We start from the raw sequence: 23,081 nt of genomic DNA on the forward strand, positions 1-23,081 counted from the left end.
CGTGAGGCTGCAGGTGATGCTTCTGGTGCCAGACTTCTCCAAAGCAATTACTGCCACCAACATCCATGCAGCTATTGCTTAGCTTCCCAGTTGGGATTTCCCAATTTATTCTGTTTCCTTTTCTCTCTTTTTCAAAAGGAAAGCAGAAAAATAACAATTTCTGCCACAGAACCTGTGGCATGGTTGGTTTGGGGCAGGGTGAAGTTTGGGTTATTAAGCTTTTTTCCAGCAAAATCATGAAGTTTGTGAGAAGTGCTGTGTTGCAGCATTTGGTGAAATAAATTCCCAATGCTATTTTGAAGTCCAGCACTGGAGTTATGGAGGAATCTCCCCAGAGAGTAAATGCCTTCAGGCTTCCCATGGCAATTAGGAGTTTTCCTTTTTCTCCTTGTGGGATTGCTGTTATTTACAGAAATAAACACTGCTGTTTGCAGAGCAAAATATATCACATAAGGAAACCACCCCTATTTAGTGTTGCCTATGACAGCAAAATTGGTGGCTTGGTATTGGGATTTGCCTCTTGGGGAGGGGAAATAAATGGAATAAAATGTGTGCTTGTGTGCTCAAACATTCCACTTTCTGATGCTAAGATGTGACAAGCAAAACAACCCCGATTTGCTGAACGCAGAGTTGTGGTTTTGGTCAGTTGTTGATTTCATTGGCTTTGCTTTGTGAGCTTTAGGTGCTGTGTCAGTGTGGGGCTCTTTCAGTGTGTCCAGGTGCTGTGTGACAGCTGCTGTTGTCTCAGTGGATGATGAGCAGCCCTGGAGCACAGATCTCATTTGCAGAACTGTGAGTAAAGTGAGCAAACACAGGTCGTGTGGGTCCCATTGGCTGCTGCCCACACCTGTCTGCTTCCCAGGTCTGTTTTTACCACTCACAGAACTGTGGTGGCATCTGGAAGAATCCATGGTGAGTCTGCAGGCCTGAGGTTCATCTTCTGTTGAACGATTTGTTTGAATTCATTCCCCAGCAAGCATTCCTTAATCCACTCTTTGCCTGTTGCCACTTGTTTTTATTAACATGTTTGCTTTTCCCAGCCAGACTTTGGTATGCTTGCTTAGTCAGGACGTGCCCTGCTTCAGAGTAGCTCTCTGTGCTTTGTGGCCTTTCTCTTTGAATCAGTCACTTAGAGACACTTTTTTCCCCAGCAAAATCCCCTTTTCTTTGGGAAACTTCAGCTTTAATCTCTTCCCATATGAGGCACATCATTGCTTTCCTCCCCTTGGCAGAAAAGCACATCCACCATGGCAGCACCTTCCTTAACCAGAGGTGAGACCTTCCCAGTTTCTGTGCCTCCTAACATTAATGGACAATTGCAATTAGCACTCTGGTCTGTGGCAACCTGCCTTTTGTTTGCTAGTCATCCTTCTTTCTTTACTGTCTTTCAGAGAATGTGTACCAGCAAGGAGTTAACACTGCCACATACAGCCCTTAGAAGATCAAGAGATTAAGCTGTTAAGCAGAACAACATGTTAAACACAGCAGAAAAATTAGTGATCCCTATCTGCTAAAAGCTACACTGAGTGCAGCTGAAAAATAGAAACAACCTGACCTGTTTTGGGCTTCTGTGTGTGGTTGGGCTCCTTGCTGCTGGGGGCCAAGTGTTACTTTGGTGCTGCAGTTGCTCAGCGAAGAGCCTGGGAAGGTTTCAGTGGTACAGATCAAACTGGAAGGCGTTGTTGTGCAGCTCTGTCTCAGAACCTGCTTCCATAATGTATTTGCTGTGGTTTATTTGAACTGTCTTCATTTCTAGTTTCTCCTGTTCCACTCAAAACACTGTTAAGTGAAGAAAACAAGTGCTTTTCAGTGCTCACTTTTTCCACTTAGCAACCCACCTGCTCGTGCTCCCAAGCTTGCTTGGCTCTGAGGTGACTTGTCTGATCTGTTCACTTCCCTTGCCCTGCCTATGGGGCAGTACCCAGCTTCTTACAGGGCTTTATTTAATCACCCTCTGCCTCTTGCTTTGCCCAATGTGATGCTGGGCTGCAGCTGTGAGTCTTGCAGCCAATTTCAGAAGAGATTACAGATGCCTCCATCTTCCCACTTGCTAACTGGGTGATGTAGCCAGTAGGTTTCAGTTTCTACCTGCTTGTTGGCTTTTGGCAGTTCTTTCCAGGTAACTGAAGATGAGTCCCACTTCATGGGAAGCTTGATGGAAGCATGATTGGTAGAACACACACTTCTCTGTGCTGTATAAAAAATAAATTAATTAATAAAAAAAATCAACAAATAACAATAAAAATTAAGTCTAAGTAGTAGGGGAAGGGGGGGGAGGAAAGAATGCAACAAATGGAGCATTGGAAAGTGGATTGTTTGAGTGCACCAGAAGTATTAAGCCTGGTTTTAGTGTACTCGTGCATCTTTAACTTCTTCTCTCTTTTCCATTGAAGATCCCAATACTGAATATTCAGGTGAAAATATTCCCAGCTCTCTGTACTGTCGCAGGAACCATATTTTCCTGTACAAACTACTTTGGTGTAATCTTCACAGGTGGAGTTGGCAAAAATGGATCCACTATAGCAGTGAGTACTGGGTTTGCTCATTTTAGTTCCTTTCCAGCATGCTGTGGCTTTCCAGCCATGACCTTGGTTTTCATTTCACATGAAGGGAGTATTATGGTGCTGTTTTCCATTCAGTTCTTTGACCTGGGGAAAAAAGTTAATACAGGCTGTGGAAGAATAGCTTTAGAAGTCAAAGGTTTTAAATTTCTGTGTTTAAGAAGGCTTTGGTGCTTTGATGTTTTATATGATTAATTCAAAAGCAAACAGGTAATAGAAATACATGTTTCCAAAAAGTTCACAGACATCCAGTGCAGAAATCCATTCAGAAGGAAACTGATCAAGCTTTGCTCATTCTGAGTAATATTTATATGATCAGTTAAAAAGTATAGATTTCTGTACAGGTATCTTCTGCTACAATGGGCAGTATTGATTGTGAAGCTCAGGGAGCTTTTCAGAAGGCAGCTCTATGCCAGATTGACAACGACTTGCTGCTTAGAAGGCTGTTCTATTGCTTTTTAAGCTTCACAGAGGGAAATCTTTCCCAGTGCTTCATGTCAGCATCAGCCCCTGCCTGGCTGGTGAGTGCCAGCACTGTGCAGTTCTTGCTCTTGTTGTTCAGCACAGGAGAGGTTTGACCACACGCTCAGCTGGTGCTCGCTGGAGTTTCACCACATCTTGTTCCTGTTATTGCTGGTGTACAGGCACTTGCTTTTCATGTGTTCTTAGTTTAAAAACCACATGTCTGCCTGCCATGTGAGTGTTTGGCTTGCTGAGATTATTTTGCAATGTGCACACTTTGTCAACTTAATGCTTTGACTTTATCTCACTGCAGGGAACCAGTGTCCTTTCACCTTTTCTTCATATTGGGTCAGTAATCACACTTGCTGCAATGATCTACAAGAAATCTGCTGTGCAGCTGTTTGAAAAGCACCCCTGCTTGTATATACTTACTTTCGGTTTTGTATCTGCTAAGATAACAAACAAACTCGTGGTAAGTACACCAGAGTTTCGAGTTATTGCAGTAAGGCTTCTTGTAGCTCTTCAAGTTCTCTAGATATTCCATCAGCTGACTTGCATCTGTTTTGTGTACCAAAGTGATAAACACACTTCAGTAGTTTGGAGGTGCAGGGGATGGAACACGAGTTTTTCTTCCACTTGGAACTGCAGCAGTGAATATCTTGCTGATGCCATAGTTAGTTGGAGCCAGTACAGCTTTCATCTCTGGATTCTGTCTCTCCCCCCTTCCCAGCTGTTCATTCACATCTCTGCAATGAGAAGGACTGGAGAAGAGCTGGCTGAAACCCTCCCCTGATGTGTGTGTGTGTGCAGGAGAGGAAAGTTTGTTGGGGGAGGAGATAAGCTGACAGAGCTGTGGGAGTTTGGGACAAGTGCTTGAGTTTCAGTTGAGCAATTGGAGAGAAATAGTAGTGAGAATCACTTACTGGTTGTAGCAGGGAGCTGATTAACCAAGTGCTGCCCCACACTGTCTCAGTTCTGTGGCAAACCAGCATTGCTGCTGTCACCAGGCACCTGATGCATTGTACTGTAACGTGGCTTTAACTGCAGCTTTTTTGGCTTTGTGTGAATCACTGTCACTGCTGGAGTACATTAATGTCTTCAACTTCCTCTGTTTTTAACTGCAGGTTGCACACATGACCAAAAGTGAAATGCACCTGCACGATACAGCTTTCATAGGCCCGGCTCTATTGTTTCTGGACCAGTATTTTAACAGCTTTATTGATGAGTATATTGTACTCTGGATTGCCCTGGTAAGTATGGGCTCACCTGTCAGTTATCACTGCAAATGTTTGGTGCTTTTTTCCTCCATGCTGTTGGCATTGGTTGAACCCAGCTGACTCCCCTTGAGGATGGTGGCACTGGGGAGCTGCTTGACTGAGTTAATTTTTAAGTAAGCCTTTATGCAAACTGGGGTGAAGAGGGTTTGCTTGGTGCATAATTCATGTGGTTGTAAAGCAGTGCAGCAGATCTTCAGAGCTTTGAGTGTTTTGAAGATCTGTGATGATGCCTTATTAGGAAGGGAATGTGTCATTTGTGGTGCAGGAGTAGCATGGCTCTGCTTTCATCTTGTGATGACAAGTATACCCATGGTTACTGGTAGAACACATTAGGAAGTCTTAGCATTAAATTCATCTACATTTTTCAAGCAGTCAGCTATCATTATCTATCAGTGTTGACCTTCTAATAAAGTTGATGGCTTACAGTTATTACTGTTTGGAGCTGAGAGGAGAATTTCACAGGATTTGTGTAGCTAATGGGATCTTTTTCTTTCTTGGACTCTGTAGTTTGCATTTTCTATTTTACAAGGCTGAAGGCAGTTCAGCATTTTTAGCAACTGCCTACAGAGAGCATTTGTTCCTGCAGAGTTTGAGATCTTCCTCTTGAGAAGAGCCCAATGGTTATTTTTTTCTAAAGCATATGGATCGTGTCATATTGATGTCATGGAAGCGTAGATCTAACGTGTAACTCTTCCTTTGGCAGATCTTTTCTCTCTTTGATTTGCTTCGATACTGTGTGAGTGTATGCAACCAGATTGCTGCCCATCTGCACATCCACGTGTTCCGAATCAAGTCCTCTTCCACTCATTCTAATCACCATTAATAAACGGGGAGCCACCATAGAGGAAAACAGGAAAAGAGTTGGTTTTCTACATGAACGGATGGCAAGATGTGTCGGAGACTAAGGCAAAAAGCAGAAAAGAACAAAATAACTTATCATCATCAATGTTGTATAACTCTTATTCTTTGTTATCAGTAACACTCCTTAACTAGTCTCCTGCCTGAGAGAGTGAATTCCAAGTACATCCTTAGTCAGCTCTACATGTAGTCAACTCTGTTGGTTCCGAGCCCAGGAAAGCATGCAGGGAGCAATGCTCTCTTTGTAATTACTTTGATTACAGAATAATCTATGTATGGTGAATGGATCCCCAACAACTGAAGTTTCTAATGTAGTATAATTACAGCTGCAATACGACTTGCTTTTAATTTTAATATTTCATCATCTCTTAGTGAAATACTTGTTTAGTGTCCACTTGAAATTCATTTATTAAAGACCTGAGCTGGTAACAGCAGATATCTCACTAACTTGTGTGGCTGAAGCAGCTGTGGAGGTTTGAGTCCAGGCTGATGTGGTTCATTTGCTGAAGCACTGCTGATGGAAGTGGTTTCTTGGCTGGAGTATACAGAGCAGGGTTCTGCAGGAGGAAGGGATGACCAGCATGCAAAATAGTGTGGTATCTTTGTCAATTAATTTTATTTTTTTAAATAAACATGATCTAAAAGACAACTTATTTCTCAATTTTCTTCAGTGGGAAAAACTTTAAAAAGAAGATTTTACTGTTTACTTTTTTATGTATGGAACTTAAGCAAAATTTCCTTTCTGCTCTTAATAAATAAGAATTCTGAGAGCAGCAGTTGTCTTCAGATGTGTGTGTTGCTCTGTCCTGTTGGAGTGAAGTACTTCTTAAGAAGCAGCCATCCTGCCATTTAAAAAGCACTTTTCTAATGCTTTAGCTGTACAGGGATGTCATTCTGGGATCTCCAGGACTTTTCTGTGCTATGTAATGTAGTAAGTTGTTCTTCCTTATTCTCTTTTTATTTTAATGCCAGCTCAAGTGTGGAGGCTGCTGGATTTAATGAAGGATTGAAATGGGCAAAAGTGAAGTGCTTCACTGTGGCACTAAGGTGAATTTTGGACCCTGAACAAATGGCCCAAAGGTTTGCTGTGCAGAGCAGGATCTGCTCTGGTTTTCTGGGAGCTGTTGGTGGGATGTGCTTGGAGCCTGGAGGCTGAAAGCCCAGACCTGCCCAGGAGGTGTCTTGCTAATGGTGATGGAGAATTGTCTGCTGGGAACCCAGAGCACGGCAGTACTTGAGAACTGTTTATTTTCTGAAAGAAGTGGATGTGGCTCGTTTAAAAGTAAGTGACAATAGAACACTAAATCAGAGCCCCACTTGGCTGTGGGAATGGTAATGTGTATTTCCTGTGACAGCCCAGTGAGTGGAAAACTCTCACAGGAAAGGAGGAGAAACTCCAGTTCCTCCCTCGCCCAAAAACCCTTCTTCCATCTCCTGGGAGAGACCCAGCATCAGTTTATCGTGGACAGAGGTAAAGTTTCCAAGTTGTCCTTGGGGAGACACAGGATGCTGGGGCTGGAGAGAGAATGTAGGGGGAGAAGAGCTCTGGTTCAGTCAGATGTTTCTCTTAAGGAGGGAAGAAGTGGGGCTGGCTCCTGCTTGGGGCATTGCAGGCAGTGGGAGCGAGATGCTGACTTCTCCATGGCAGGATATCCAGGTACAGAAAGTGCAGTCTTGGCTTTCCCTTGGTTGGAAGAGGCTTGCATCCTTCCTCAGGTGGTGCTGCTCACTCAGCAAGAGTGGTGGAGTTTGGTCACACAGCCTTCAGGGCAGCAGCTGTCACAGTTCCAGATAACTGAGATGTAGATAGCATTCATGCTTAGTCTATCTAATCTGCTTTCATCTGGATGAAGGTTCTGGCTGGGTGAGCCCAGCCTCTCACTGCTGCTCTTCGGGTGGTGGAGAAGAGCTCGCAGGACTGGTAGTGCTGGAAGCTGCTGAGTCTTCCCACTATGGGATTCCTTCCATCAGATGGGGGTGGGTGCAGGACACAGGATTTTAGGATGTCCCTGCCTGGGGTGTGAGTGCCCAGTGGGGCTAACAGGGGGAGTTGTTCTTTGTTTTTAGGGTTTTGAGATCAAGCTGCTTTGACTAACTTCTCACTGATGCTTGTGACTGATATGGTGAAGAACTGAAGTCTTTAAGGGGCTGTCCAGGTCCAAAGAAGCTGTTAGGAGGGAATCTAATGCCTGTTGTGATGGGGAAATGCACTGTGATACCTTTTCCTGAGCTTTTCATCAACCAAAAGCTGGAGTGACCTCAGGGATCCCTGCCCGTGTCTGTGCAGATCAGGTTTCAGTGTTAGCAGAGGACAGCATCCTGTTCCTAAAGAAACATTACTGCTCGTAACCCAGCCATGCAGGGCGCTGCTGTGGGTGTAGGCATTGTATAAATGCCTGTAACAAACAATGGAACACGTGAACTTTGGCACTGTGCGTTGCAGTCCTGTTGTTTGTGATCATAGGTTATCTCAGATACGCTTCTAGGCATAAAGTTGCTGGAGGAGGTGGAGGAGGAGCAGCATTTGCACCCCAATCTTGTGACACTTTTTTTTCTCACTCTGTTGCATGCAGAAGATGCTGTAGAGGGAAAAGCTTTTGCAACAGCAGCCTCTCTGCTTCCTGCAGCACTGCATGGACCTCACATCATAATGAGGTTTCCTGTAAAACCACTGAGGGAAGCTGAGGTGGTGCTGGACTGCTGCATGCTGTGAGGATTGATGGAGGTTCCCTGCCTTCAGCAAGGGCTTGGTGTGGGAAGAGGATGTGCTGAGGTAGCTTGGGCTCTGCTTCATCTGAGCATCAGTTTTGTTTCATGTTTGTGTTTTCTTCCTACCCTGCATTCATCCAGTGCCTCGCTGTGCCTGCTTTCACTTGGGAATGGAGTTATGGAGAGGTTTAATCCTCAGGGGATGAAGGCCACAGCAATGTTCTGAGGTCAGAGGCAGGGGGGCAGCGTGCTGATAGGAGCTGTGTTTATTATTCTGTGCTTATCTGGAAGCACTCAGCAGTGGTGACTGCTGACTCTGTTAAGATAAATACACACACATTTGCTGCTGCTGTGACACACGGTCACACAAACCTTATCTTCCACACAGGGCAGCTGTGCAGCAGAACCAAAAGCACAGAGCCCGTGCTTGGCTGTACCACTGCATTGCTGGGAGCTGTGCTCACAACTTATCAGAACAAATGAGCACTTTCCTGTTCAGGGCAATGTTTCCTGGCACTGCTTTATTTACTGCTGCAGGCTTAGAGCAAGTGTGAGGCAGACCTTGAGCAGGAGGGAGGATTTAAAACGCACTGAGTTCTGCTGGTTGGCTGCAATGTGAGCTGAGCAGGGCTGCAAGCAGCTGCTCTGGGGGGCAGTTCAAAGAAAGGAGGGGATTTTCTTCAGCACCTGCCCTGCTTTTCAGCACTGTACCTGCTGGCTTCACTGCTCTTGCTCAGGGCTGTGCAGGCTCTGGGTGTTACAGGGCAGGGTGTTAAAGCTGTTGCTGGATTGTGCTGAGCAGGTGAGTAAGTAGTTCTATCGCTCGAGCTGAGCACCCCAATCAAGGAGCCCCTGATGCTCACACATCAGAAACATCGCCAGTCATGAAGGTGTAGGAAAGGAGGGCTGAGCTGCGAGGAAGTCAGAGCATGGCCCAAGGGAAAGAGACAGGAGAAGGGGGGCGGGGGGGGGTCAGGATTTAAGGGGCAGATTGTGGCCCTGGGCTTTTTTCCTTCCTCTTTCATTGAATCATAGCACGTGTAATATGTCATAAAATGCACTGGAATCCCTTTCTCGAGGAAGGGATCCATTCTTGCACACCTCCATTCTCTTTTCAGCAGCAGTCACTTTCCCTGGGGTGTTTCTCAGGCAGAAGCAAAGCAGCTGCAGCTTCCAGCCCTCCAGGCACTTAGTGATGCTTCGTTACTCAAGAGCTGCTGCCAGAGCAGGGACCACTTCCCTTCTCCTCCATGAGATGTTACACAGCTCAGAAAGTCAACGACTTCTCCAAACGGCACCGAATGAGAAGGAAAAGTGGGAGAGTGGTTTTTGCAGACAGGATAATACTTGATTATGAACGCCCTGCATTTCCGCTTCCCCTTTTGTGGGGGGGAGATAAAACAACATTTTTGAATGAAGAAAAAAAGCACAGCTGAAGATCACTACTCTTTAATCTTCAATTTCCCATAGGCTGTTTGTAACTATCTCACTACCACGATTTGGGACTCGTGGAGGCAAAGAAGCCATCTCAGAGTGCCAAACCCCTTTGTGCCCCGACAAACAGTTCTCATCCTCCCCCACCCCAAACAGAAGTGGAGCAAAAAGTCACCATCCTTATTCCAGCACGGCTGGGCACATCGCTGCTCTTTCCTTCTCTGTTCAGCAGCACTTCTGCTGCTTCTATTTGTGCATGGCTGCACCCACAGCTGCTCTCCACCAACTCCCCTTTGCTTCTGGCTCAGTTCTGTCACAGTTCCAGCAGCTCTGACCAAACACCTGCAGGTGGATCATGGCTCGTTGGGCAGTGCTGCTATAAAATGTCTCATGGGGCCTTCAGCAGCTCAGTGCCACCATGGGGGATGTAGGAGGAAGGAAGTTATATTAACAGATATTGTGATGACTGAGATGGGACAGTTTGACCATGGAGAGGAGGACGGAGTTCTGTCTTTCTCCATATCTCCTGCTGGGGAAAAAAGCAAGCATCGCTCCCTGCTCATCCCTTTTCTCCCCTGGGAAAGTCCATTGGCAGGGAGGAACTGGGCAGACCTGCAGCCCTTGCTTCCTGTGCAGGTGCATTAGAAAAGAGGGAGAGCTTTAGGAGTATTTTAAGTCTGCTGCAGGCATCACACTTGAGTGGCAGCACTGAGATGAACCACAGTGAGAGAGCAGAAGTTGGCATCAAACCCAGCAGCAAGGAGAACATGGCCACGTTTTACTATGAGAGTTAACCAGCACTTCCTCCTCCTCCATTCTGCTCTCTCTGCTGCAGATCAGAGCCCCGTGCCCTTCAGCTTTGCTTATGGTGTGAACAAGTAACCTGTTGGTTCATTTCCCCAAGCAGCTGCAGCAGGATCATGGCTCCATGCAGTACCAACAAAGACAACAGCTACAACAGATACTAGAATCCTCAGAAACCTATTCCTACCTATTAGCCAAACCTATCTTTGTCTTACTTAGAAATTAACAATGTTTCCTACTCATCACTGGTCCATTTTTTCCTTTAGCAATGGCCGGTCCTGCAGCTGCCCTCCACTTCCATCCATCAGCACACAGTGCTGGGGTTCCCCAGGAGCTCAGTGTGGGGCTGAGCACTGAGCCACGTTCCTGTCCCAGCCAGGTGGGAGGAGACACCCCAGCCTCCTCGTGAGCTCTGTGCAAAACTATTTGCCAGTGCAACAGTGCCCTGAGGGAAAAGGGAAAGGGCAGAAACCGGTGCTCGGTGCTTTCCATGAGTCTCAGGCAGGACAGACCCAGCAGAATCCGGAGTGCTCTGCCCTTGGATGGCCACAGATGGAACACACAGCCCTGCTGGGTGCCGTCCCTTCAGGCTGCTCTCAGGAGTCCCTTCGGTGCTTCTTCTGCTGCTGGTATTCTGTTATCTTCTGCTGGAAGTATGCTGTAGGCACAGGAGGGTGGGTTGTGGTCAGCAAACAGTGCGTGGAACTGAAAGGTGGTGCATGGGGATGGCTGGTCACACTGGGTTACAGAGGGCTACATCCAGGGGAGGTCGGGGTGAAATCCACCCAACACCACTTCCCCCCCACAGTGAACTCAGATTACACTCAGATGGGTTTTCACCCACATATTTGTTCCTGTTTTTGGGCTTCGTACCCAACCACCAAGGAAGAAAGTGGGAGACCATGAGTGTGCAAGCAGCCAAAAAGGTGACACAGCAGGACCACAACAGCTTGGATTCTGCCCTCCATCTGCTGCAGCTCTGTCCCTCTGTACCCTGGGCAGGGCAGATCCATGTCCAAACCAAGTGTTTGTGCTGCTATTGGCTGTCTGCCTAAGTGACAAAATGAGCCCAGGTGGTTTCTGACTTAATAGGAACAGAGAAATGCACTGAGGGTAAACAGGTGCCCTGAGCATCCCCAGCACAGAGCTGCATTCCTGTCTGGGTATGGGGCGTTTTTTCCCCTTCTCCACCCCCACCCCAGCACCCTACAGCCCCCTTTACCTTCCTGTGGGATCCTGCTCTTCTCTGCATCCTCAATAAATAAGGAGAACATGTTGGTCTTCACAAACTTCTTCACAAACCTGCGGTTGGTCTTGGAGGCGATGGCCTTACAGAATGCTCTCTCCTGGAAGCTGCCCAGGCCATTTTTACTCCACTTGATGTGTGAGGGGTAATGCCCCACCAGACGGACAAAGAACTGCACGAAGGCCTCGGAGATGAGTGCATTCAGCTGCTCAGATGCTGGGGGAGGACACAGCATTAGAGGTGGAGATGGGATTCTGTTGCTCCCAGCGGAGCCCAGGTCCCATTAGGAGAACCAGCTCTGTAGACTTAACCCCATGTAAAGAGTCGCCCTTACTGTGTACGTTGTTGTTGCTGTTGTGCCTGTTCAGAGATGCCAGCATCTCATTCTGCAGCTTGATGGGCAAGATCTCCTCCTCGTCACCCACCTGGAAGGCAAATGGGGCCATGAAGGATCAACGGGAACGCAGCTCACATGGCTGTGGAGGTGCTCAGGGGCTCTGTAGGGCCCTGTAGTTATGGTGTGCAGTCATGCTGGGGATGGGATGCCCCACACAGAGCCCCACACACAGAGGCTGCTGCTCGTAGGGCAGCATAGCAGGTGGAGGAATCCCTTTGTGGGACACAACGACACAGAGTCATCAGATCATTAAAGTCAGAAAAGGCTTCTGAGATCCCTGAGTCCAACCCCACCCCACTGTGCCCACCTACGTCCCTCAGTGCCACACGTCCACCATTCTGAACCCCTCCAGGGATGGTGACCCCACCACCCCCAGTACCAAAACCACAGCCCTGCCAGCAGGAGGCAGCTGGGACAAAGTGGGGAAGGGGCCCTTCCTGGTGCTGTCCCTCAGCCCAATGCCCTGAGTGGGGAACCTACCGCCCTGAGGATCTTCCCTTCACACAGATCGACTATCAGAGCCTGGAAGAGAGCACAGAACAGTGGGTTGAGCAACCACAGCCACCGAGACAATCCGCTGCATCTCCCAGCCCCATCACATCAGATCCCTCCTCTTCCCAGTGATCTCCGGACCCATTCACCCCAAGGAGAACCCCCTCTGGAATTTGAATGGGAAAATCCCAGTTGCTTGCTGGGGAACTTTCAGAGCTGGGACCTCAGCCATGGACACGCTCTGTGCTATAAGAGCACAGGGTACCAGTGCCTGGAGAAGGCAGTTTGGATGCCAGGGTTGTTCATCATTTTGGTACAAAGCCCTATGGCATGCCTCCTCCCCATTGCTGCTTCCCACCCAACACAAACTCAGGGTCACAGCTGAACCCAGTGCTCAGCCAGACCCCTTCACCCCTCCTGGCTGCAATAAATACCTCCTCCATGGGCTGCTCCAGCACTCGCTCCAGGTGCCGCATCTGGATGCCAACCATGAAGGGCGTGGGGCAGCAGACAGTGTCAAGGAGGCATTCGGGGACCACGGGGATGTAGGTGTGAGCCCACGTGAAGGGGTAAAGGAGAGCAGCCACGGCATGGATGCACTGCGAGAGGACACTGCGAGAGCACGAGGAGCTCAACCTGTGCTCCTCCAAGGGTCTGGGGGGTGTTTTGGGAAAAGAAAGAGCTCAGGATTCACCTCAGCTCCTCAGCCAGGAAGATGAGCCGCCTCTCCAGCACGGCAGAGGCGAAGATGTGCAGGATGAGGATGGGGCTGAGCCGCTGGAGCAGAGCTGGGAACTCCACGTGCTCCAGGTGGGCGTCCACAGGACGTGTGAGCTCAATGAGCTGCGGGGTGAGAGGCACCAAGGTTGGAGTAAGGGGCAAAATGTCCCTCCTGTGCCCACCTGAGTCTCCCAGAAGATGATCTGGGAGCAATTAATGACCACAGCGCTGCCCAAACATCCTTCCTGGAGTTTGCAGCATCTGCATCAAGACCCTCTGCAAAGCACAGCCTTCCCCTTGTCCTGCATGGGGATTTGGGACATGCAGAAACAAAACGCAAGGGATGCCACAGGCAGTGCCCACTATAGCATTTATTGATTAGGGCAACGGAGTTGTAACCCAAAGTTCTCCAGTGCTGATGAGGCCCCAGTAGGAGACCTCAGCACACAGCCTATGAGCAGCACTGGAGAAAGTCGCCCAGGAAAGGGAGGAGGGCACAACTTCTGCTATGAAAATCACACAAACTTCCTCAAAAGCCATCCCAGGAGGGCAGGCACGCTTCATGCTTGCAAGGATGGAAAGGTGAAACATCAAGCAGGTGTTTGGTGGTGGTTTGTCCCTTCAGCTGGCTTTGCCCTGGGTGCACAGCCCCAGCAGGGAGGCGTGACACAGCACTGTGAGAGGTGTGACAGCACTGTCACCTCTTCCCACCTTGCCTGCCCTCTGGGACCATCCCTGCTGTCACACTGCCATCAAAATGCTGTATTCCCAGCAGGCTGCACAGGGCCTGGCCACGCTCCACAGCCTCTTCCAGCACAAATCCTGTATGATGTCCAGCTCCCAGCCCTTGCAGCACCCAGGATGTGTTTTCAGCCCTTTTCCTGGGATCTCCCTGCCTCATTCCAGCCCCTGCCTGGAGCCTCACATTCCATCTCTTCCAAAGAATGTCCCCATGCGCCCTGCTTCCCCATCACCCCCAGCCACGCTCCTGCAGCCTGGCCCTCAGCCAGAGCATTGAGCAACGTGCAAAGCCCTTGCACAAGTTTTCCTGGATGAAGAAATCCCTTGTAATTTGATAGGCAGCTGCCAAATGGCACTAAGGAGGGAGGATCCTGCTCTCGGCCCCACCCCAGCAGGACACATCCTGGGGATGTTGCAGAACCCAGGGCAGATCCTTCAAATTTTTCACTGCAGTTTCACTGTAAGAGAAAGGAAAAAACAGAACAAGCTCTGCTTGTGCTAACCTGGCCTGGTGCTTTGCATGGGCGAGGTGGGCACCGTGCCCTGCTCAGATCTCTCTAAGCAGCACTGCAGGTAAGAGCTGTGCTTGCTGCATGCCTCCAGCATGCCCTTGGTGCTCAGCTGAGGCGGTGCAGAGGGCGAGCTGCAGCCTGCACTGCTGGGTTGCAGCCCCAAGGCAGGGGTGTGAACCAGCACAGCCACAGCACAGCAGTGCTGACACTGAGGCTGTTTGAGCACTGGTGCCTAGGAACAGTGTCAGGTGAGGTTTTGCACTGAGAGCTCCGGGCTGATGGAGCTGCGAAGTGGCATCACCCACAGGTGGGCTCCATCCTCATCCTCACCACTGCTCTCACCCATGGGAGGCGGCACCTCTGCCCCCCAGGGCACAAAGTCCTCACTGCCCCATGGAGACAACCCCACGCTGGAGCAGCACAGAAGGTGCTGAGTCCCCAAAACCAACCTCTGTGCCCGACTCGGGGATGAAGCTTTTAATGGTGACGGTTTTCCCCGGAGCTGGAAAGGGCGATTCCCGCAAGCCCTGCATGAAGGGGTAAATCACAGCCATGGAGATCTGACGCCTCTTCTCCACCTCATCCAGGATCTGAGGGAGGCAAAAGGAGGCCATGAGATGCCAGCAGGCAGCAGGGCGGCCGCCTGGCACAGTGGTACCCACATAGAGCCCCACCTTGGAGAAGAGCCCGAAGCAGCCCAGGCAGCTGATGATGCAGAAGACCTCAGGGAGGCGGACGCCGCGGCCAGAGGGCTGCAGGAGGATTGGAGAAGGGGTTGAGCATCTCCCAGCCCCATCACATCAGATCCTTCCTCTTCCCAGTGATCTCCAGACCCATTCACCCCAAGGAGAACCCCCTCTGGAATTTGAATGGGAAAATCCCAGTTGCTCACTGGGGAACTTTCAGAGCTGGGACCTCAGCCACGGACGTGCTCTGTGCTATAAGAGCACAGGGTACCAGTGCCTGGAGAAGGCAGTTTGGATGCCAGGGTTGTTCATCATTTTGGTACAAAGCCCTATGGCATATTCCTAAACTTTCCTCCCCATCAGGCACCTCCTGCCCCGTTCCTGCAGCTAATCCCACCTCCTGATAAAACAGCACCACCGAGTGCTCAGGTTGCTCTTTCCTTTCCACCTGGATGCTCCTACACTCATTTCCTCTTTGTGCTTTCAGTCCTCCAGACACCCGGTGCCAAAATCCTGAGTGCAGATGTGGGCAGGGAAGGACAGGATGGTAGGAAAAGCAAGTCATTGAACGTGTGCTGCAGCCTCATGGCTTTCTGTCCCTATTTAAGTATCCTGCATGTGAACTGAGGCCCAAAGGAGAACTCCATCGTGCCCCCATGCTGGCCAAAATCTGTGAGCTGAGAGGCAGCCACTGACCAGAACACGGGATGGGGCTGAGAGCACCCAGCTCCTCCGTACCCACATGGCAACATGCACATCCCTCTACCCAGTGCTGGTAAGGGGATGGCACCTCCCACATCCCACCTCTGATTTGGGCTGCTTTCTTCCACCCAGCACCCAACTGACATCCCAGCAGATTAAAAAAAAAAACAAACCCCAAACCCATCGGGCAACCCCCACTGCTCATCACACCACGTCCCCATTGGCACAGCCACCACCAGTGCTCACCAGCAGCCTCCTGCAGTAACCAATCTTCCTGCTGCCATCCACATTCGTCAGGACGAAGGAAAAGGTTTCACTGCAAGGAGATACAGTGCATGGGCACAGGGCAGCTGACAGCCCACAGCCCCCCAGGTGGGACCACAGCAGGGCAGGTACCTGGGGAAGGTGGTAACGGGCTCCCAGTTGTTGCCATCGGGGAAGCAGAAGAGGGGGATGGCCTGCAGGAGCCGCTCCTCCTCCTCCTTCTGACCCTTCAGGAGGTTCTCACGCTGGAATGGAATGATGCCATTAGGGGGATGGATGGCACCCACAGGGGTGGGGTGGCACGGGGTGGCTTTGGGGTGCCTGCATGGGGTTCTTCCCTGCACGGCTCTGGTGATGGGAAGGGAAATGTCCCCCCTTTCCTCTTAACCTCAGAAAACCCATCTTTCCCCAGAAGGGTGCAGGACCAAATACCTTTGGGAACTGATATGCTATCTTGGGTTCATAACGCCCATCTGACATCTTCTTCAGTGAAACCACCACCAGGTACTCAAAGAAGAACTGCCCAGCAGAGTAGAGGACGGAGCTCCGCTCTCCTGCCTTTCCCAGAGGCACACGAGATGGGATGCTGTCCGCTGCAGGGGCCTCCTGCTTGCTTTCTGTAGCCAAAAAACAAAACCCAAACCAGCAGAGAACAGTGAAATTAAGGCTGGGAGATGTGCAGGGAAGGAGATACAGGGCTACGTGTGAACTGGACCTGGCACAAAGGGGGTTCTGGTCCCTGTGAGGGCAATAGTGATCGGCTGAGGACCCACAGGTGCAGGACATGGAATGGAAAGAGAGAACTTCAGTGAGTCTTCTAGAGGAAATCAAGGCACCATCAGAGCCCCACAGCCCTCCTTGACCCCATTCCAGATAGGTTGGGGATGGCCAGAGCAATGCCTGGGCATGGGAGGGGGGGTGGAGAGCAGAACCACATGGGAGTGCTTTCAGAGCACTTCGATTTGTTTCTTTAGGGGGACAAAGAAACAGCAAACAGCCAGCACAGGTCCTGTTTGAGCACCTCCAGGGGCTCTGTGAGATGAATCCCAATGTCTCCCTGCCAGATGCACTCAGTCCTGGGAACTGCTGATTGCAAATGAGATACCAGAGGGTTTTCCTTAAACCACAGCTCCCACAGCAAAGCAGTTCCTTGGAACTGCACCCTTTTTCTTGTTCAGCTGGTTGGGAGAGCAGCTGGGGAGCATCAGCTTCACAGCCCCAAAATGAGAAACAAGAATGAGGAGAGCCCACACCAACATGCCCAAGGGTGCTGGGATGCTCACGGTGGGACAGCAGTATCGAGGGCTGGGAGATGAGCTCAGTACCTGTGCTTGGGTACATAGCAGGCAGGAAAATGGGCACGCAGCTGGATTAAATCCAACTCCTGCAGTCTGTCCCTGTATCCCAGAGATCAGCTATGGGTTCCCGTGGCAGCTTGGCCACAGTCATGCACCTTTAAGGCAGGTCTGGTGGGCACCTACAGCCTTCAGTCTGCAGACATTCCCAGCTGTGGATTTTCACCCCTCCCTCCCATGGGCACAGAGAGGACAAAGGCTGCAGCACTGCACCCTGCCCGCAACGAGGGCATTGCAAGAAAGAGTTCGTGCTGCACACGCAGCTTCCCACGCTGACAGCGAGTTCCTTATCAGCCAAAGGCAGAGCTGGGAGCTGCACAACCCGCCCCATTGTGCCCGTGCTGCCGGCTGAGCTCACCCCGTGCTGCCACCCACCTGCCCCAACAGAAAGGAAACGGTTTTCACTTTCTACTAAATGCTGTAAAAGCCCAAACACGGCTTTAGCTTGGTGCTGCTGAGAAAACCCCAATTTATGTCTCAGAAATGCTCACAGATCCTCAAAAACCGATTTCTGCACCATCCTCTGGTGTTACCGTACCCTGTGGGTACCAGGGCTGTGGGGCACAGCCACGATGCCGGGTCCTGGTTCACCCTGTGGTGCTGCCTTTGGGGACAATCCTTCCACGTGGGGGATCTCCTTATCGAGGTAAAGGTGTAAATACCTGAAGGATGGGGCAGACTCGTTCAGGATGGGTTTTGGTTGAGGTTGGTGGGAATAGGGCAGAGCAGGAGGGGTCGGGTTGAGAGTGTTGTGAACCCCGGAACCTGGGATAAAGCCCGGGGTTTGGGGTGAGCCCCCGGATAATGGATAAACCCCGGAAATTTAGGGCGAGCTCCCGCGTTTGGGACGAGCCCTGGGCTTTGGGATAAACCTCGGGATTCGGGGTAAGCCCCACGGCAGAGGCTCGGGCTGAAGCGGACCGAACCGGTGCCGGTGCCGACGTGACCGAGCTACGCTGCCCGTGCGCATCCCCGCTCCGCCCGGCTCCCGCTGTCCCAGCACCGACCCGTCCCGTCGCATCCCGGCGGCCCCTCCCAGCGCTCACCTCTGCGGCCCGGGCGCCGTAGGCTCCGTCGGAAGAGGCTGCTGATGGAGGAGGCCATGGTGGCCCCGACGTGGAGCAGCCCCGGTGCGGCGCTGCGGGGAGCTCTGCTTCCGCCCGCCGAGCTTTCGCTTTCCCGGGGGAGGAGGGACGGGACGGGGCGGAGAGGAGAAGAGAGGAGAAGAGAAGAGTGGAGGAGCGGGGGGGGCCGGGCCGCACCTGGCGTCGGACGGAGATTGGGGAGACGGCACCGGGAACGGAGGGTGCGGGAAAAACGGGAACCGGGAGCACCGGGCACGTGGTTCTGGGAGCACCTGGGTGTGGGGAGGACCAGGAGCATCCCTGGGCACGAAGGAGCCGGGCATGGCAGGGATGTCCCACGGCAGCGGCCGCTCCGCCTCCCCGGGACTCTTGGGCAGAGGAAGGGGGCGAGGCTGAGCCGCCCCTCTGGAGGGCGGCGGTCCGGGGCTGTTTGCTGGGATGGGGGAGCAGCTCCAGCTGGCACCGCCGAGCTGCGATTTTGTCCTGGTGTGGGAAAGCTGCCGGGCCGCGCTTCCACCTGTGCTGCCGCTTCTCTGTGGGCAGAGCCCTGCACCTTCCCTCAGAAGCGCCCGGATCGGCACAGCTGTGAGGTGCGATGAGTTGTGCACAGTCCTCAGCCCCGCTGTCAGGGCAGTTTGCAGACGCAGCTTTCCTGTACCAAACACCCTCCTTTTGCCCCCGGTGAGGTCTCTTTCCCCACCAGGGCCATTGGGAGCCATGGATCCGGGGGATTTCTGCTGTTCTGGGGGTGGCTGAGCACTCGTGCTTCATGGAGCAGACGGCAGCAGGATTGTGTGCTGCTCCCAGGAGACATTTCCTGTTGGAACAGCAGGAGAATTAAAAATTTAGGGGTTTTCCCTTTCTATTTCAGAGGAAAATCCCTCCTTTCCTGGAAAACAGAGCCACCCTGGGAGAGCAATCATTGATTTCAGCCAGAAGAAATCCCCGAATTCCTTGTTTGGTAGTTGCTGTTTCTTTTCACTCCGCACGAAGCTTTTCTGCCTGCTCCCTTTAAGCCAAGCATGAATGCACTTCGCCATCACCTCGCTCTGCTCTGACAGCTTCTGTGCTGCGTTCCCAGCCCCAAACCTCTCTGCTCTGGATGAACACTGTCCCTTTGTGCCCTGGCCACAATCCGGCCGACCGTGCCCTGCTGAACTTGGAATCTTCCCACTGAGGGCTCCTTTCTGCCAGAATCCCACCGTGCCAACAAACAGACACATTGTGGGCTCTGCTGTGGGTGCACAGCCAAAACTGTTCTGCTTCACTGCACTGAGCCCGGAGAGAGCTTTGTCTGTTCTTTTGTTTTGCTTCGTTCTTCCTTTGTGGCCCCGGTGCTGATGGCTGCGTGCTGGAATTCTGCAAGCGTGGTGCATTCAGGGTGCAAACGCCGTGCTGCAAACATTGCCCTGCAAAACCTTGAGTGTTGCACCAGGATCCTCTGCTTGCACTGCAGCTCCTCTTCCTGGTGAGGAAGTCCCATGGCTGCCCCTTTTTCCCCCTCCTCCTGCCCCCCTCCATTTGCCCACCCCCTCACTGGGTGCTGCATTTCAGAGCACCCAGGCTCAGCATCCCCATGGTGTAGGAGCTCATCTCATCCTGCCCATGGCCAGCCTGGAGCTGAGCACAGAGCAGGGGCTCAGGGGCCTCATAAGTCCCCCCACTCCCCCCTCAGCCTATGTTGGGTGACTCTATTGGGGTTAGGAGCCCCAGGGCCACATCTCCAGCCCCAAGTCCCCCTACCCCCATACCCAGAGTGCAGAGAGCCCTGTGTCCAACTCAGCCCCCCAGAACATGAAAGAAAACCTCATCCTTTAGTTTTAGGGATTGTTTTTTCTCAGAGCAGGGTACAGACCCAAGTCAGCCCTGCTGCTTTTCCTTGCAGTGAGACAGATTTAACCCCAAGCATTTCAATCTGCCCTCGGGACTCCTTGGAGGGGTTGATCAGCAGAGGGGCTCAGGCAGGACTGGTGCTGAGCTGCAGCCTCCTGCAAATATAGTGCAGGGAATCCGCTCCTTTCTGGGGCAGTTTGATGGTCAGGAGGTGCAGAGACATCTCAGCTTACAGCTCCATGGCCGGGCTGCATGCGGGCACCCATAGATGGAAAGGGCTGAGCTGCACAGCCTCAGGTGTAGCACGAGAGCTGAGCCAGGAGCTGATCATGGGTTAAAACACCGCCTTTGGGCTGTTTGGCACTGGGGGTTTTTCAGGGGTTAATTGCTGCATGCAATGGCTTTCCACCTGGATGCACCTGGTTTAACCCCCAGGTGCTTGCTGCCTCTTTTTCTGCACTTCTCCCTCCTCTTTGCTCCATGGCTGTGGGGCAGAATTAGCCTTCAACCGAGCTGGAGGAACCCGTGGCTGGAGTGGGGGCAGGTGGTGGCAGGAGGGTCTGAGTGGCCTTTACAAAGCTCTGGGCTTTGCAGCCCCAAAGCCCCGTGGTTGTGTCCCCTGCCTTTTGCTGGGCACTGTGGGGTGATGGAGGTGGGGATGAAGATGGCTCAGCCCCTGGAGGATGTGGGGCAGTGCTGGGGTAGCCAATGGGGGGGATACCCACATGAGACCTGCAGCCCCACACCTGGTGCTGGCCCAGACCTCTCCCCATATCCCTCTGAAGTACATTTGCAGCTCAGTGCCATCTGCCCTGGGGGGCAGTGGGTGATGAGAGCCCCCAGTTCTGCTGGCAGGGCTGCAAACCTCAACCCCAAACCCAGCTTGTACCCAAAGAGCTCTGTAAGATTTGCTAATCTCAAAATATTGTTGGCATCCAGGACAGTAATTTACTGCATGTTTTGCCACAGCAAGTACTTTCCAAAAGGCCATGCTAAGTTTACACCGGAGCAGCTGGGATCAGATGTCAGCTGCTGGCTGCTCCCTCTGTCCCCCTCATCCCCCTGTGCTGGGTGCAAAGGACATGGGTTCCCTGCACCGTGCAAGCAGGAGGTGACGTGGGTACCAGGAAAGGGAACACCAAGGGTGCATTGGCCCATGCAGGTGGCAGGGTGGGTGCACGTCTGGCTTGCAGGTTTGTGCAGGGCACGTTGGTTTTGAAGTCATGCAGCCAGGGGTAAGAAATAGGCAGCCCTGGTGCCCAGGGCCTGACCACGTTTACCTTCTCGAGGGCTTTGCAGGTTGTGGAATTAAATCAGCTTCTCAGCTTTGGTGGCAGCTGAGCAGGAGTGCTGCACATCCCCACACATTACTGCAGCGTTCCTCCAGCCATGGGATCCTGAGGGCTTTGCAGGAGCTGGGGAGGAAGGGTGCTGTGGGATCCTGGGGTGTTTCCAGCCCACGGGTGGAGGGGGCTCTCTTTGCACTGATTCCATTGCAGTGGGGCCAGTCGTTCATTCAACACTTAGGATGTCCTCCTCCTCTGGAAGGACCGTGCTTTGGGGGGGGCACAAGACCCTCATGTTGTCCATAGACCCCCCTGGGATTTCTGCCACCTCCAAACCCCAGGAGATGGAAGCAGCCCATCACAGCAAAAGCCACTGCCAGGCTCAGCCCTTGCTGGGTTACAGGGGCTGCGTGTGGTGTCCTTTCCCTGCAATAACTCACACGTGTCCCTGATGTGTTGGCATGAGCAGGAGGAGCACCCTCTGCCATGGCTGCTTTCTTGCTCTTTTGGGTTGAGCGATCAAACCCCCTTCATGCACTGATCCCCAGGTCCTGGCCCAGCTGCTCTGGAGGTGTTTTGGGGTGGTGATCCTCCAGGAAAGGCACAGGGCTGTCATATGGGGCTGTCATGATGTGGAAGGGGCAGCAGAGGTGGGTCAGGACGGGGAGCTCACATTCCCCATCCCTTGCAGCAGGCACACGTGGAGCCCACGCATCCAGAACAGACCTGGACCATATCTGTGGGGACATCAGGGACAGCGAGGACCATGAGAAAAAAGGCATCTTCCCAAATTCTGGAGCAGTATCTGGAGGTTTTAGCAGGGATCCAGCATGAGGACTGCTTGGTTAAATGTCCCCATGATGCTCTCTGGTGGCAGCAGGGAAGGGTGCAGCTGGGCCACTGTTGGACAATCCTGAAGTGGGTTTGTTTTCCCAGTTCTTGGGGCCTGGAGCAAGTCACAGCGACGTGGGCACGGTCTGACCTCTCATAGCCCATCCCATCCTGTAAACTCTGCAGGGAGGGGGCATGGCAGGGAGGTCCTGAATGACGGTGCCTGGATTAGGAGGAGACTTTGGGGTGGGGGGATCCAGGATATGCCACCCCTTGTCCAAGGTTTGCCCTTCTCAGCATCACAGCATCATGGGCAGGAGCAGCACACGTGGCACCTGTGCCAAGGGGGGGTGTGAGTGGAAACATTTAGGGCAAGTAAATGAGAGATGTGAATGGGAGAAAGGAGCTGGGGAGGGAGGTCTGCAGTGCTGATCCTGCAGGAGGGACAGGGGAGAAGCCCTGGAGATGTCAGAGTTGTGTTTGGCAGCTGGTGGAGGCAAGGGGATGCTGAAGACCAAGTGAGTGCGTGCCTTAGGCTGTAGCTGGCAGTGGGATGTGTTTTACACCAGGGCTGGGCTACCTGGGATGCACTGGATGCTACCTGGGGCTGCAGGCACCGAGCTCAGCAAAGCAGGATTCTGGGTTATGCTGTCTGCAGTCTATCCCACAGGGAGACCAGGCAGGGCAGGTGGTGACAGAGCCTTATTGGCGTCCCCAGCTGCTGTCCCTGGCCCGTGGTGGAGGTGACACCCAGCAGGCTGAGGACAGCAGGGCTGGCATGGGCTCAGCCAGGCATAGGTAAGCTCCTGCTGGCAGCCATGGAGGA

General features: G+C 52.1%; 2 protein-coding genes across 9 annotated transcripts in view; one reads left to right on the forward strand and one right to left on the reverse strand.

Moving 5' to 3' along the window:
* The window catches only part of CEPT1 (choline/ethanolamine phosphotransferase 1), a 23,752-nt gene extending 17,945 nt beyond the window's left edge, over positions 1 to 5,807 (forward strand). For all 4 annotated transcript variants that reach the window (XM_090124628.1, XM_031608529.2, XM_031608528.2 and 1 more), the window contains exons 6-9: positions 2,394 to 2,525; positions 3,337 to 3,495; positions 4,148 to 4,273; positions 5,004 to 5,807. In XM_090124628.1, coding sequence (XP_089980754.1) covers positions 2,394 to 2,525; positions 3,337 to 3,495; positions 4,148 to 4,273; positions 5,004 to 5,123 — 537 coding nt within the window. In that variant the 3' untranslated portion in view covers positions 5,124 to 5,807. The remainder of the gene's footprint in view (positions 1 to 2,393; positions 2,526 to 3,336; positions 3,496 to 4,147; positions 4,274 to 5,003) is intronic.
* Positions 5,808 to 9,300: 3,493 nt separating this feature from the next.
* DENND2D (DENN domain containing 2D) lies at positions 9,301 to 19,118 on the reverse strand. Of its 5 annotated transcripts, XM_090124622.1 has the most exons (14): positions 18,267 to 19,105; positions 17,759 to 17,882; positions 16,581 to 16,626; positions 16,298 to 16,482; positions 15,998 to 16,110; positions 15,848 to 15,917; positions 14,888 to 14,965; positions 14,663 to 14,803; positions 12,935 to 13,083; positions 12,675 to 12,852; positions 12,229 to 12,270; positions 11,686 to 11,776; positions 11,328 to 11,567; positions 9,301 to 10,763 (listed from the first exon to the last, which is right to left on the reverse strand). In XM_090124622.1, the coding sequence occupies exons 1-14, from the start codon at positions 19,022 to 19,024 to the stop codon at positions 10,702 to 10,704; spliced, it is 2,277 nt and encodes a 758-aa protein (XP_089980748.1). In that variant the 5' UTR covers positions 19,025 to 19,105; the 3' UTR covers positions 9,301 to 10,701. The 5 variants fall into 5 exon arrangements, with proteins under 5 accessions (XP_089980748.1, XP_089980749.1, XP_089980750.1 ...); XM_090124623.1 differs by lacking the exon at positions 17,759 to 17,882 and having other exon boundaries at positions 18,267 to 19,104; XM_090124624.1 differs by lacking the exons at positions 12,675 to 12,852; positions 12,935 to 13,083 and having other exon boundaries at positions 18,267 to 19,110.
* Positions 19,119 to 23,081: the final 3,963 nt, after the last annotated feature.

This window comes from Phasianus colchicus, chromosome 25, assembly GCF_987193195.1.
Source record: "Phasianus colchicus chromosome 25, bPhaCol1.hap1.1, whole genome shotgun sequence".
Taxonomy (NCBI): Eukaryota; Metazoa; Chordata; class Aves; order Galliformes; family Phasianidae; genus Phasianus; species Phasianus colchicus.

Bases quoted from the DNA above. Each gene is read 5' to 3' on its own strand.
- DENND2D (XM_090124622.1), bottom strand. From the start codon at position 19,024: ATGGCTCCCAATGGCCCTGGTGGGGAAAGAGACCTCACCGGGGGCAAA. The intron at 17,883-18,266 runs GTGAGCGCTGGG...CCCATCCTTCAG, and splicing joins ACGGCGCCCGGGCCGCAGAG to GTATTTACACCTTTACCTCG. The intron at 16,111-16,297 runs GTATTTGGTCCT...ATTCCATTCCAG, and splicing joins TAGCATATCAGTTCCCAAAG to CGTGAGAACCTCCTGAAGGG.